The following is a 14957-nucleotide window of genomic DNA, read 5'->3' as shown; positions in this document are numbered from 1 at the left end:
TCAAATAAATAAATCTTTAAAAAAAAAAGAAAAAGGAAAAGAAACTCATATTGTTGTGCAACTATCACTAACTACCACTATCTATGAACTCATAATCATCTTCCCAAACTGAAACTTTATATCCATGAAACAGTAGTTCTCCTTCCTCCTTCCCCTCTACTCCTGGCAACTACTGACTTTCTGCCATCTGTCTACTCTAGGTACCTCATACAAGTGGAGCCATACAGTATTTGTCCTTTTATGACTGCTTATTTTACCTAACATGTGGTCCTCAAAGTCCATCCACGTTGAAACGTGTCAGAATTTCTTTTCTTTTTTAAGGCTGAATAGTATTCCCTTTTATTCATATACTACAATCTGTTTATCCATTCTCTGCTAATGGACACTTGGCTTACTTCTACCTTTTGGTTAATACAAATAATGTTTTTGCGAACTTGGGTGTGAAGTTAAATATTTAAGTTTCTGCTTTCAATTCTTTGGGGTATATAGCCAGAAGTGGAATTGCTAGATCATATGGTAATTCTATTTTTAATATTTTAAGGAACTGTCATACTGTTTTTCATAGTGCCTGGCCAATTTTCCTTTCCACCAATAATGCACGAAAGTTCCTGTTTCTCCACATCCTCACCAACACTTGTTCTTTTCAGTGTTTTTGTTAATAACCATCCTAATGAGTATGAGGGGGTATCTCATTTTGGTTTTGATTTGCATTTCTCTAAGGATGAGTGATATTGAGTATCTTTTCATGTATTATTGACCATTTGTATGTCTTTGGAGAAATGTCTATTCAGGTCTTTTGTCCATTTTTCATTGGATTGTTCTTTTGTTGCTGAGTTGTAGGAGTTCTTTATATAATCTGGATATTAGCCCCTTATCAGGTATTTGATTGGCAGTTTTTTTTTTAATCCTGTGGGTTGCATTTTCACTCTATTGATTGTGTTCTTTGATGCACAGAAGTTTTTTTTTTTACCTTTTAAATACCTGATTTTTATTTTTTCTTTAAATTTTTTTATTGTTAATCACCATACATTACATCATTAGTTTTTGATGTAGTGTTCCGTGATTCATTGTTTGCATATAACACCCAGTGCTCCATGCAGTACGTGCCCTCTTTAATACCCATCACCAGGCTAACCCATCCCCCCACACCCCTCCCCTCTAGAACCCTCAGTTTGTTTTTCAGAGTCCATCGTCTCTCATGGTTCGTCTCCCCCTCCGACTTAACTCCCCTTCATTCCTCCCCTCCTGCTATCTTCTTCTTCTTTTTTTTCTTAACATATATTGCATTATTTGTTTCAGAAGTACAGATCTGTGATTCAACAGTCTTGCACAATTCACAGCGCTCACCGTAGCACATACCCTCCCCAATGCCTACCACCCAGCCACCCCATCCCTCCCACCCCCCACCACTCCAGCAACCCTCAGTTTGTTTCCTGAGATTAAGAATTCCTCATATCAGTGAGGTCATATGATACATGTCTTTCTCTGATTGACTTATTTCACTCAGCATTAACACCCTCCAGTTCCAGCCACGTCATTGCAAATGGCAAGATTTCATTCCTTTTGATGGCTGCATAATATTCCATTGTGTATATATACCACATCTTCTTCATCCATCTGTCGATGGACATCTTGGCTCTTTCCACAGTTTGTTAATAACCATCCTATTGTGGACGATGCACAGAAGTTTTTAATTTGGGTTAAATCCAGTTTATTTTTTTCTTTTGTTGCATATGTTTTTGGTGTCCTATCAAGAAATTATTGCTGGGCTCCTGGGTGGCTCAGTTGTTAAGCGTCTGCCTTCGGCTTGGGTCATGATCCCAGTCCCACATCGGGCTCACTACTCGGTGGGAAGCCTGCTTCTCCCTCTCCCACTTCCACTGTTTGTGTTCCTGCTCTCGCTATCTCTTTCTCTGTCAAATAAATAAAATCTTTAAAAAAAAAAGAAATTATTGCCAGATTCATTGTCATGAAGCTTTTCCTCTGTTTTAAGAGTTCATACTTTAGGTTTTATGTTTAAATCTTTGATACATTTGGAGGTAATTTTTGTATGTGGTGTGAGGCAAGGGTAGAACAACTTCATTCTTTTGCAAGTGAATATCCAGTTTTTCTAGTGTCATTTGTTGAAAAAAACTGTCCTTTCTCCCCTGAATGGCAAAAATCATTTGATTTTTATGTGGGGGTTTATTTTTGGGCTGTCTCTTCATTGGTCTATGTTTAACTTTTTAAGAAGCCACCAAACCCTTTTCTACAATGGCTACCATTTTACATCCCCTCCAACAGTATTTGAAGATTCCCACTTGTCTATATCCTTGTCAACATTTTTTATTGTCTGCTCTTTTGATTATAGCCATCCTTGAGGGTATGAAGTTGTATCTCATAATGGTTTTGATGTTGACTTTTAACATTCTACTTTTGTCTAACCCAGAGCAGAGAGGTAGTAAGATAGAGTGAGGACCTCCACACACAACTACAGGACCACAGTTATCTGCCTGAGCATACCCAGTGCTTCTGCAGGGTAGACTGAAAAAGTTCAGGCAAATCTCTTAACATCTTAGAGCCTCAGCTTTCTCTTCTGAATAATGGGATAATTAATACCTTCCTCATACAGGATGAGATAAGAACAAATGTACAAGTGCTTTTCTCATTTTAGGTGCTTAATAAATGTTGGATTCACAGTTTTACTTCATAAATTTCCCTTCAGTGTGTGTGTGTTTAAGATTTTATTTATTTATTTGACACACAGAGAGAGTGCACAAGCACTCTGGGGGTGGGGTGGGGGGGAGGCAGAGGGAGAGGGAGAAGCAGGCTCCCCGCCGAGCAGGGAGCCTGATGCAGCGGAACTCAGTCACAGGACCCTGGGATCAGGGCCCGAGCCGAAGGCAGATGTTTAACGGACTGAGCCACCCTGTTGCCCTCCTTTCAGTGTGTTCTTGCTGTGGGACATCCCTGTCACTGATTTCAGTTTTCCAGCAAATAGGACTTCCCAGTATTTTAAGCATGACTGAACCCTGCTAGTCAGCTTGGCTGTCTTTCTCTTGTTCCTCTGGATGTCACCCAAATATCTTCACACCCATCTCATCGACACCAGGTGAACTGTAAGCACTCTACTCCCTTGTCTATCTGTCATCTGAGTCACGATCGCTTGTTTATCCAGTTTAGCTTCCTTCTCATCCTCTGTCCTGGCTTCTGCAGACTACAATGAAGGCTGTTGCATTCTCTTGCCATATAACCCTGGATTCTATTGGGGCAAAACCGTTTTTATCCTGGGCCTGTTGAAGCAATCCAGTGACCTTTTCTTCTTGGTTCTGCCATGTCTGCAGAGACTTGCTCTTGGAGGAGATGAAGTCATCTGGGCAGCTTTCCCCTCCTTGTGCCCGGGTTGCTAGCTGCTGTAGTAATTGGCTTGGCAGCACACTCCTGAAAAGGTTGTCCTTCAGCTGGTACTTTGTTAAAGCCACAAGGCCAGTGGCCTTGGGAGTTCCCGTAGATAGCAGCTGTCTTGCCTAATTATGGAGAGACATGGGAAAGGTGTTTTGAAGGAAAACCTCTTATCTGGAAGAACAGTGGCTGGGCCTGCACATCTGGAAAGGAGATAGAAAGGCCAAGGCAGAGGGCATGGTGGTGGCAGCTTGGAACACGTGGCAGAAAGTGCTTTGCTGGCAGTCAAGGATAATGGCATTGAAAGAGGACTTAGTATGTCCTCTTTAGGAAACTGGGCAGGAAGTCCCACATGTATTAAAATTTTTGTGCACTTAGGTTTCCATGTGTCCCATGGTGCATGTACATGTGTAGGAAGTACTTTGTATATCCTACCAAAAAAAAAAAAAGTCCTGAAACAAGTGAGCCAAGCTCAGGGAATTTCCAGGTATCTCAGAGGGGTATAACTTGAACCACTTAGAACCACTTAGGAAATGTTGGGAGTATTCTAGACATAAGACTTGGGTTTTGGGGGGGCGGGGTGAGATTCCTTTTCAACTCTAGTACAGCAAAGTCCAATGGAAATACAATATGAGCTACATATGTAACTTAACATTTTCTAGTAGCCACATGTATTAGTTTATTAGGACTGCTGTAACAGATTATCAACAACAAGGTGAGTGAAGCAACAGAAACTTTCCTTATTCACAGTTTTGGAGGCCAGTGATCTGAAATCAGAGTGTCAGCAGGGCCATACTCCCTCCAAAGGCTCTGGGAAGAATCCTTTTGTGCCTCCTGCCAGTCCTTGGCATTCCTTGGTCTGTAGATGCATCACTCCAAGGAATGCATCTTTGCCTCTTTTATAAAAGCATCAGTTACTGGTTTTAGGGCCCTAAGTCCAGGATAATTTCATCTCAACGTTCTTAAGTAATCATATCTACAAAAATCATACCTATTTTCAAATAAGATCCCATCTGGGGTTCTAAGTGGACATGCATTTAGGGGGACACTGTTCAGCTCACTCCAACACATTAAAAAAGGAGAGAGAAAAATCAACCATTAAATTTTACTAATTGTAATATATTCTTTTTTAAAGATTTTTATTTATTTATTTATTTGACACAGAGAGAGAAAGCACAAGCAGGGGGAGTGGCCGGCAGAGGGAGAAGCAGGCTTCCCGCTGAGCAGGGAGCCCGATGCGGGGCTCCATCCCAGGACCCCGGGATCATGACCTGAGCCAAAGGCAGTCGCTTAATGACTGAGCCACCCAGGCGCCCCTAGAAAATAATTCTTAATGAGATATTTTAACATTCTTCTTGTTTTTTTTTTTTCTTTTTCTTTATCTTCTGTTTTTGACACTAAGTTTTTGAAATCCAGTATTTATTTTACTCTTACAAGGCATCCCAACTTGGACCTGTTACCTTTTTGAAGACTGGATAGCCACTTGTGGCTGGGTGCCACATCCTGGCCAGCACAGTTGCAGTGCTGTGGGGCTGACAAAAACGTTTATACTTCTCAGTGTTTTGCCTGTGTTTTCTTCCTCTCTCCTTTGCTCTCTCTGTCCTTTTATCTTCCTATTAGTTTTCAGTGAATTTTCTATTTATTTGGAAAAAGTCTCATTTGTTCTGAACAAAAGACATAAAAGTCTGCTTTGTGAAAGCGACTGGGATCCCAAGACTCAGTGGGGGAAGCAAAGTGAGCCAGTTTTGAAAGAAAAGTCCTTTATTCAGTTACATTTGTAAGTGTTTATTGTTGGTTGAATTCAATAAGCGCTTCTATCACAAGTAGCTTTAATAAGTGTGGTTAATATTTGGGATGTAACATTTTCTATTAGTAAGGGCAGTGTAAGACTTTATTATTCCGAAATCTCTCTGCCATGAGATCTGTGACCCATTTTCAGCACCCCATGAACACGGCCATTCTTCTCTGTCATGTTAAGACAAGAAGGGGAATAAACTTTTCTTTCTGGGCTGATTACTCTTAAGTCTGTTGCAATAGTGAAGTTAAGATTTATATCTCTAAAAATCTATATTGTCTTCTTTAAGAATTGCAGGCTTGTTACTTTTTGGCTTGAACCTCAGTAAAGGCTTTTATAAGCAACCCCACGGGGAGAAAAGTTTTGGATCCTTGAATTCTTAAATGTGGTTTGTGATAAGGATGTGGTTTCTACCCTTCCTCCCCCACAACTGATTTATACTGAGCTCTGTTATTGTCGTTGGAATTTTTCTGGAATTATGATTTCCCCTCATGAATTAATATTAAAGAAAATTAGCAAGCAACCCATGAATATGAACTGTAGAGAAGAATATAAAGTACAATGTGAATGTCCTTTTCTCTCCTCCCATTTTGCCCCCCCATAAGTATGTATCTGTCCAGTTTCTCTGCATATCCAAATACATATATGTTTAAATTGCCTATTCACTTATTTAAAAAAAAAAGAGATACTGTATTATGCTTTGTATTACTCTATAGTTTGCCTTTTCAGCCTTTTGCTAGGACCTAGAGGGGTTCCAAGTCTACACAGTTAGCTGTAGGGATAAAGGTGACGTAATAGTCTGCGGTGCCAATCTACATAACTATTTTTTTTTTTTTTTAAATCAGAGAGAGAGTATGCACACAAGCAGGGGGAGTGGCAGGCAGAGGGAGAAGCAGGCTCCCCGCTGAACAAGGAGCCTGATGCGGGACTTGATCCCAGGACCTTAGGATCATGACCTGAGCTGAAGGCAGCTCCTTAACTGGCTGAGCCATCCAGGGGTCCCCCAACCTACAGAACTTAATAAATGCTTTTCTTATTGATCCGATTTTACCCGACATATATTTTTCTTTTGCTCTAATAAATGCTATACGAATATCATTGAGCACATGTGAGTGTTTCTGTAGGAAAGCTTCCAAGTAGTGCACTTGGGCCAAAGGGCATGAACATTACAGTTTGGTCTGTGAAAGGCTCTACCGGTGTCTCCTCCCACACATGGTATATGAGGGTGTGTGTTTCCTCACATCTTGGTCAACTTTAGATATCAATGTCAAACTTTTATTTATTTATTTTTGCCAATTTAATTAGTCTGAGGAAATATGTCACGGGGCTTTTAATCTCATTTCTCCATTACTAGTTACTTTGACCATTTTGTAGGTTTATTTGCCATTAGTATTCATTTTTCTTGGAATCACCTGGATTTGCTATTTTTTTCTGTTAGGCTGTGCCTTTTTCTTATTGTTTTATAGATGATTTTTTTTTTTTTAAGATTTTATTCATTTATTTGACACAGAGAGAGAGAGAGAGATCACAAGCCGGCGGGGGGCAGTAGAGGGAGGGGGAGAAGCAGGCTCCTGGGCAAGCAAGGAGCCTGATGTGGGGCTCCATCCCAGGACCCTGGGATCATGACCTGAGCCAAAGGCAGATGTTTGACTGAGCCACCCAGGTGCCCCTAGATGATCTTTATATATTCTGAATATTAGTACTCTGTTACATATGTTATAAATACTGATTATGGAACTTAACAGATTAATTTGAGGAGAACTTAATATCTTTACAATATGGTGTCTTACTATCATGAACACTGTGTATTTCCTTGTTTCAGTGAAGAAATTCATCTAAGCTTTAGTAGAAAGTTGTAGTTTTCTATATATAGATCTTACTCATCTGGAAGATTTGTTCCTAAGTATTTGATGGCTTTTGCCATTGGGATTTTTTTTTTTCCTATTACATTTTCCAAGTGGTTATTGCTGATATAGAGAAAAGTTTCTGAGTTTTATATGTTGATCCTGTTATACAGCCAATTTATTGATTTCTTTATAAGTTATGATGTCTAAGGATTGTATGCCAGTTTTTATAGTGTTTGTGTACTTCCAGGACAATGTTGAATAGTGGATGTATTGAGGGCTTCCTTGTTTTGGTAACTTTAATAGAAGTGATGTGTGTCTCTCTGTTTAGTATAATGTTTATTTTCAAGTTAAGATAATTTTCTTCTATGACAAATTTGCTATTTTTAAAAATCAGAAATTGATACTGAATTTTATGAAAAGCTTTTTTTTGCATCAATTGTAACTATTTTTTCTTAATTTGTTAATGTAATTAATTTGTTTGAAAGGATTATCTTTGCATTAATGCATGATTTTAATTGTGTACTGTTGTATTTAACTTAGAAATATTTTATTTCAGGTTTTTGTGTGTGTGTGTGTGTGTGTGTGAGATTGGGCTAGTGACTTTTTTGGTGTTTTCGCTGTCTGTTTTTGTGTCAGGGTTATACTGGATTCATAGAATGACATGTGAGTTTTTCATCTTTTTCTAATGCTCTGAAACAATTTACAGTAAAAGGAATAGTGTGGTCCCCTGGCTGTCCCATATAGTAGCCGCTAGCCACAGATGACCACTGAGCACCTGAAACATGGCTAGTCTGAATTGAAATATGCTGTTATTATATGCCTTGGATTTTGAAGACTTAGCATAAAAAATATGTAAAATGTCTTATTAATGATGTTTTTATTCTGATTACATGTTGAAATGGTAATATTTTGGATGTTATTACATTAAATATTATTTACTTTTTATAATGTGGCTACTAGAAAATTAAAAATTTTATATGTGGTTCACATTATATTTATTTTGGATAGTTCTTGAGAGTTAACTGGAACTTACCTTACAAACCGTCTGATCCTGGGCCTTTTTTGGATCTTTGACTACCTTTTCATTATCTTCTAGGGTTGTCAGAAAACTTTACTACCTATTAAATCAGGTTTGATAACTTCGATTTTCCTAGGAAGTCACTTGTTTCATCTAGTTTTTCATATTTATTTATATAAAGCTCTACAGAGTACTTATTTAGTTATAAAATAATATCTGTAGTTTTATCTCCTTTCTCATTGTTCTTTTTTTCTCCGCCTTCATTAGAGTTGTCAAGAGTTTGTTTATTTTAATGGTCTTTTCAAAAATGAACGATTTATTATACTGGTTAGGTATATGATTTTGTTTGTTATTGATTTCCCTAAAGTTTTTTACATGAGTTCTTTTTGTCAGTTTTTCTTGAGTTTATTTCGTTGCTCTTTTTCTAGATTATTTGAGTTGAATGAGTAGTTTGTTTATTTTTAGTATTTGTGTTTTCCCCATAAATGCATTTAAGGGTGTATGTTTTCCTTTTAAGTGTTGCCTTGACCATACCCTATAGATTTTGATATATTGTGTTCTTACTAGGTGATTGTGTATATGTAACCTGGCCACGTTTCTCTTCACTTCTGTTTTGTTATAAAAATGTCCACCAAGATCACCGAGTAAGCCTTTGAATGACTTCCCACTGCTCTTACCTGTAGTGGAAATGGAGCTGATTTATTCTTTGAGGAAGCATAACTTTTTATATAACTGGTAACCTGTCCAGTCTTTTGTTCAGTAAGAGCTGTAGCCTCTTTCATGATGATTGGGGCCAGTATCCTCAAACTACTTCATCGGTTGCATCCTCTTCAAGTCCTCACTTTAAAGTATTAACTGTCCTAGTTCATCGTGACCTAACAGTACTCCTAGCATATTATCATTATCAGTGCCACCATAATCTTTATTACTGCTTCCATCTATTCAGCATCTACCCACATTAATTGCTTAATGCCCCCAACAGTCTTGTGAGGTAGGTATTTTACCACTTTATAGATTGGGAATCTTGGAGAGGGTAAGTGATTCACCCTAGGTTCACATAGTAAGTGTTGGAGCTAAGATTTGAAACTGTATTTCTGTAATCCTCTCAACCATGGCATTGATGCTGTGTACTGCCACCTATGGTTTTTCTACCAACTTCAACCTAAGCTGAAACATTTTGCTGACCCAGATTTTGCCTGCATTCCTTCTCCTGTTGCTGCTGTGAGTTGGTTGAAGGCAGGGTGTTGAGGGGCCATGGAGAAAGAGAAAGAGCCCTTGCAAGAGTGCTCAGCAAGAACGCTTCCCAGAGTTTCCCGCCAGTCTCTTTTGTGAGGGCAGATAGCCTCAAACTTCATGTCTTTCCCCGGGCCCCTTTTCTCTGTCCCTAGCCTCTTTGGTCCTCCAGAGTCTGAGGAAGGCAGTATAGCCTGAAAGAATGTTCTCGTTCATAAGTTTTGCTGCAGGAAGATCTTGTCTCTTTCCACACTATCTGGGAAGATTTCCAGGAATCTCTTTGCTGAGCAGAGCTTCAGGAGGAATAGGCGTACATCACCTATTTGATTCAGTCCCAAAGTCTTATCTATTCTAGGCCAGTGGTTCAACCTTTGGTTTTTAATTTAGGCTGAATTTTTTTTTCCTAAAGATTTTATTTATTTATTTGAGAGAGAGAGAGTGAGAGATAGAGAGCACGAGAGAGAAGAGGGTCAGAGGGAGAAGCTGAATTTTTAAGATGAATATCATGACTTAAAAAAGCAGGGGACAAGCAAAGATCTATAAATGACAGGCTCTTAAAAAAAAGGAGTAATTTTATAATATATTTGTTTATAGTGATAATTTTAGAATTTTAAACTGTACATGTTCTTTTATCCCCTTCATAAAAATCCTAGAAAATCCTGACACAAAGAAGGTGTTAACCTCCCTCTTTTCTCCTCTGCCACCCAGCCTCAGGAGAGTATCACTGGTCTCAAATTACATAAAAATGTTTTGGAGAAAGAAGGCACCTACGTATTGAACTGTACAGGAGGTGAGGGGTAAGAAGTCTGTTCCAAAGCATGCACATGCTGTTCTCCTTCAGAAATGAACCGTTCTTACTCTCCTCTCATTCCACTTGAAGGGCCCCTTGTCTGTATAGGTCTACCTGACGTGCTCCTATTAGTCTGTGAGTGTGTGTATGTGCGTGTGTGTGTTTAAGATTTTATTTTTAAGTAATCTCCACATCCAATGTGGGGCTTGAACTCACAGCCCTGAGATCAAGGGTCTCGTGCCTCACCGAGCCAGCCATGCGTTCCAAGTGTGTGTATATGTTTTTTTTCATGGATCCATTACTAGTAACCCTTCTTTTTAGATCAGAGATGCTCAATTTTGTCTACACATTGGAATCACTAGCTTAAGAAAAATATTGATGCCTGGGATCTATCCACAGAGATCCTGATTTAATTAGTCTGGGGTCAGGTGTGGGTATCAGGCTTAATGGAACTCCCCAGTAATTCCAATATGCCTCAGGTTGAGAACCACCGGGGTAGATTTTTATTTCTTCTCTTTTTTTTCATTCATTCATTCTTCTTCTTCTTCTTTTTTTTTTTTTTTTTTGAGAGAGAGAGCTCACTCGTGAAAGGGGCAGAGGGAGAGAGAAAATCCTAGGCGGGGTTCACGCTCAGCACAGGGCCTGATACGGGGCTCAATCCCACAACCTGAGATCATGACCCGAGCCGAAATCAAGAGTAGGGTGCTTAACCAACAGAGCCACCCAGGTGCCCCTAGATTTTTTTTTTTTTCAAAGATTTTATTTATTTATTTGAGAGAGAGAGAATGAGAGATAGAGAGCACGAGAGGGAAGAGGGTCAGAGGGAGAAGCAGACTCCCCGCCGAGCAGGGAGCCCGATGCGGGACTCGATCCCGGGACTCCAGGATCATGACCTGAGCCGAAGGCAGTCGCCTAACCAACTGAGCCACCCAGGCACCTGTAGATTTTTATTTCTGCAGAAATTTGTTGTATCCACGGTGTCTGGTTCTATGATATGGACATGTAATAGGTGCTCAGTTAGTGTTTGCAGAATGGATAAATAGTGCATGAGAGAGTAGGAAAGGTTCACAGTCTGTCTACTTTTTTCCCCTCTGCGTTCTTCCCACCCACCTTCCAAATACAGAGAAAACACTCCCTGTTAGCATTGTCTTCTGAGATATGCCATTCCTAACACTGTCTTAGGTGAAAAGCTATGGTACGATCCCATGGATTTCAACCCCAAGCACAATATGGAGAGTTTTCTTACCTGTAGACTCAAACCTTTGAACCAAAAAGTGGCATTTTGTCAAGGTTGATGGCTCTTGAATACACTCTTGTGAGAGTATATAGGCCAGAAACGCTTTCGGATTGATTCAGAGCAAGTTGGCTTCTCAAGCTTCCTTTTAATGAGGAATTTCGTATCTCACTGGGTCACTGTCTTTCTGAGAATCTGGAGTTATAAATGCTGGCTGTGGGTGGTGTTATTCTGGTCCATACAGAATTCCTACCAGTTTTCCTGCCTGCCCATAGAAAACCTGCCAAAGAAGGAGACTAGGCTGTGGTTGCTAATGTGCCCAGATGCAAAAGCCCTTGCATTTGTCAGAAGCTAATGTGGTTACCTGTGTGAATGAGGACAGATTCCCACATTACATAATTCCTCGGGGTTTTGAACTGAACTTATTACCCACCTGACCCCTAGCCCTAAAGTTAATCTTGGGCCTTAGTAAGTGATGAAACTCTTAACTAGACAACTTGGCATCTTTTTGGTAATTCCAGGGGAATCCTGTGTTCTCTTGCTGGGCCTTGGTTAAGGTATTAGAGTTCTTTTCCATTTAGATATTAAAGAGATTTATAAATTCTGAAATGTATGAGTAATTATTGTGCTTCCCTGTGTAACAGAATGTGTATTTGATCCTGGATTGGAGGTTAAAAATGAAAGCAAATAGGAAGATTTGCTCCTGTAAGTTAATGACAGAAAAACAGATGCCTCAGTGAGTAATGCTAAAGGAAAAGAGAAAGTGGGGAGGCTTTATACAAATGAGGAAAGGAAAAAAATCCAAGAAAGAAATGAGTTTGGAAACATCTGGCCTCGTGTCTTTGTCTTCTCTTCCTGTGCTCATTTCAAGCCCAGAAGATCCTGTTGGGGAAGGAGAGACAACAGGTCAAGTAACCAAGCTGAAGTTCTTCTAATTGACTATGAGGCCTTGTAGGATTCCTCCTACTTTCAATTCAGTGCTTTCCTTTGCTCACTGTGCTCTAGCCATGCTGGTCTTTGCCCTTTGTTGAGCAAGCCAACCACTCTTGACTTTGCACTGGCTGTTCCCTCTGTCTGGGATGTTCTTCTACCATACATCTAATGTTCAACTCCCTCTGCTCCTTCAAGTCTTTGCTTTGTTGCCACTTTCTCAAAAAGGCCTACTTAAAATTGCAGATTCTGCCCTACTCTTCCCCCAACCCCCCTTTCCCCATTGCTTCATCTTTCTTTCCATAGCACTGTCACTGTCTAATATACTATATAATTTGTTAATTTGTGTTGCCTATTTGCCTCATTGCTCACCACCTTCCCTTCCATACCTAGCAAAAGTACCTGGCACAGAGTAGGCCCTCAGGACATACTGTCGAATGAATGACTCAATATGCATTGTAGTTCTTTGGCTTGGAAATTAGTTCTACAAACTCAAAGGTTGTGGGCCATTGCTGTTTCTCCTTCTAGGTTCGGTCTGCCGTATTTAATTAATTTGTTAGAACGGTGGTCGTCATTTTTCTTTCGCTAACCAAAGGCTTTTTTGGAAGGGGTTGTTGAATCAGCTGAACTGCTCAGTAAAGCCGGAGGCTGTGGGAGTCCCTTGGACTCCACTGCTAGGAGAGGAGTGGTCCCCAATGCAGGTGGTTTCCTCCATCCCTACAAAGATTATAGGGACGCTCTCTTGGCTGCAAGTTCGCACGAGAGTCCTTCTCAAAAACATGGCCCTTGAGAACTTTCTAGTCTCTGAAGAAGTGGATGGCTCATTGTAGGGAATTTCAAGGCCCAGTTCAGTTTAATAATTGAGCAGTGCAGTTAACAGTCAGGTCCTGCCTGGTGCCTGGCCGAACAGAAGAGGGTCACTTAGCTACTCATTGGGAGTTGTGCTACTACGTTGCTGTTTTTGGTCTTGCCTTCTCTATCCCCATTGCCATAAAATGTGAGAAGCAGTCAGGTTGGGCTTGCCAAGCATTCACAGGGTCCAGCTTATCTTCAGAAGCATAGGGACTTATCTTCAGAAACATAATTTTCCCTTTACCTTGGCCTTCTTGCCTTGCCAATTATTTTTTTTTCTTTTTTCTTACTCTCCTAGATGTACACACACTTCAGAAACTGTCCTGTCTTGGAGAATTTTCTGTATGAGGTTCAGGTAGCAGCCATTCTATCACTTTCTACAAATCAGACTTCTCCTAACTTCAGCCATCTGCTACAGGGTTTGGGGGTTTGGGGGTTTGGGAGCTGCGAGGGTGGGAATCAGGGAGAAAAGACCTGTGATCAAAGACCTAACACGAAGCCCAAGCACAAAAATCTATGCAATTTGTTTTGTTAGACCAGTGCTATTCAGGGGAAGTAGACTATGAACCGCATATATAATTTTAAATGTTCCAAAGCCACATTTAAAAAAATGAAAAAGAAACAGGTCAAATGAATTTTAATATCTTTTATTTAACTCCATACATCTGAAATATTAATGTTTCAACATGTAACCAATGTGAAAATTATTAACGAGATATCTTGTTTTTACATCAGTCTTCTAAATCTGGTATGTATTTTATATCTGCAGCACATTTCCGTTTGGACTAGCTATATTTCAAGTGCTCAACAGCCACATGTGGCTAGTGGTTACCATATTGGACGGTGTACACAGAAAGCTCTTGCCCACGATCAGTCAGCTATGTTACATGTTATTTTTATGATTGAAAATAGTTGATATCATTCCATCCTTGTCCTCCACTTTGTAACCCAAGTCACCACAAAAAGCCCAGATCATACATCATAGTCACTGTTCTCAAAGAAGGTAGGGAAATGTGAAGAGCATGGAAGATTTCTAGTAAGGGTTGCTAAAATAATAAATACTAGTGTGCTGGTACAAGGAGCCTGAGAAGTATCATAGATGGAAACCCCAGACTACATGGTGAGGCCCTCTCCATTTCTAAAGCTGAGAGCCTGTAAAGGTCTTGGAGAATCTAGCGAATGTGGCTTCAGCTGGGTGTGTCCCTCCTCGTGTCCTTGAGATTGCTAACTTCCTCAGTTTCGCGGGTTTCTTTTCTGGTCCATGGGGCGGAGTTGCAGCTGGAGCCTTCCAGCCTGCATGGCTCAGTCATGGCCGAGGCCCCAGCTGTGTTCCAAGGACCTCAGGACAGTCTGGCTTGTTGCCTTGGCCAGCTCTATGGATGCGCTCCCTTGGAACTGACTACTCCATGGACATTTGCCTGGGACCCTGGTACCAAAGGGCACGGTCTGCTGTCTGAGGTGCAGTTCTCAGATTCCAGCCAGCAGAAAGGAAACCAACAAAAAGACATCAAAACCCAAAACATCTCGATCAAATAGCCTCTTTGCCTTTTTCTCTGTTTTTGTTTCTTGTGCATATGTAGGAAGTTTTAAAGTCAGGAGTGGGGAGGGTAGCTGTCCTATGATTAGTGGGTATTGATCTCATGTAAAGCATTGAGTCCATTGCTGCCTGTTACATAATTTTCTCTCTCTTTTCCTTTTTTAGGCCGAGGAGTCTTGTAAATGTAATGGCTGGAAAAATCCCAACCCTTCTCCCACTCCCCCCAGAGCTGATCTGCAGCAAATAATTGTCAGTCTAACAGAATCCTGCCGGAGTTGTAGCCATGCCCTAGGTGAGTTCCTAAATCTTCAAGGGAACTTTAATGATGTCATTGTTGCCT

At 40.3% G+C, this 14957-nt stretch overlaps 1 protein-coding gene across 7 annotated transcripts in view; it reads left to right on the top strand.

The window, feature by feature from the left end:
• KAT2B (lysine acetyltransferase 2B) overlaps positions 1–14957 on the top strand; it is a 99070-nt gene that overhangs the window by 16907 nt on the left and 67206 nt on the right. For all 7 annotated transcript variants that reach the window (XM_027584758.2, XM_027584756.2, XM_027584757.2 and 4 more), the window contains exon 2: positions 14783–14909. In XM_027584758.2, the coding sequence (XP_027440559.1) occupies positions 14783–14909 (127 nt within the window). The remainder of the gene's footprint in view (positions 1–14782; positions 14910–14957) is intronic.

This window comes from Zalophus californianus, chromosome 1 (assembly GCF_009762305.2).
Source record: "Zalophus californianus isolate mZalCal1 chromosome 1, mZalCal1.pri.v2, whole genome shotgun sequence".
In the NCBI taxonomy this organism is placed as follows: Eukaryota; Metazoa; Chordata; class Mammalia; order Carnivora; family Otariidae; genus Zalophus; species Zalophus californianus.
This window is presented reverse-complemented; position numbering and strand designations above follow the sequence as displayed.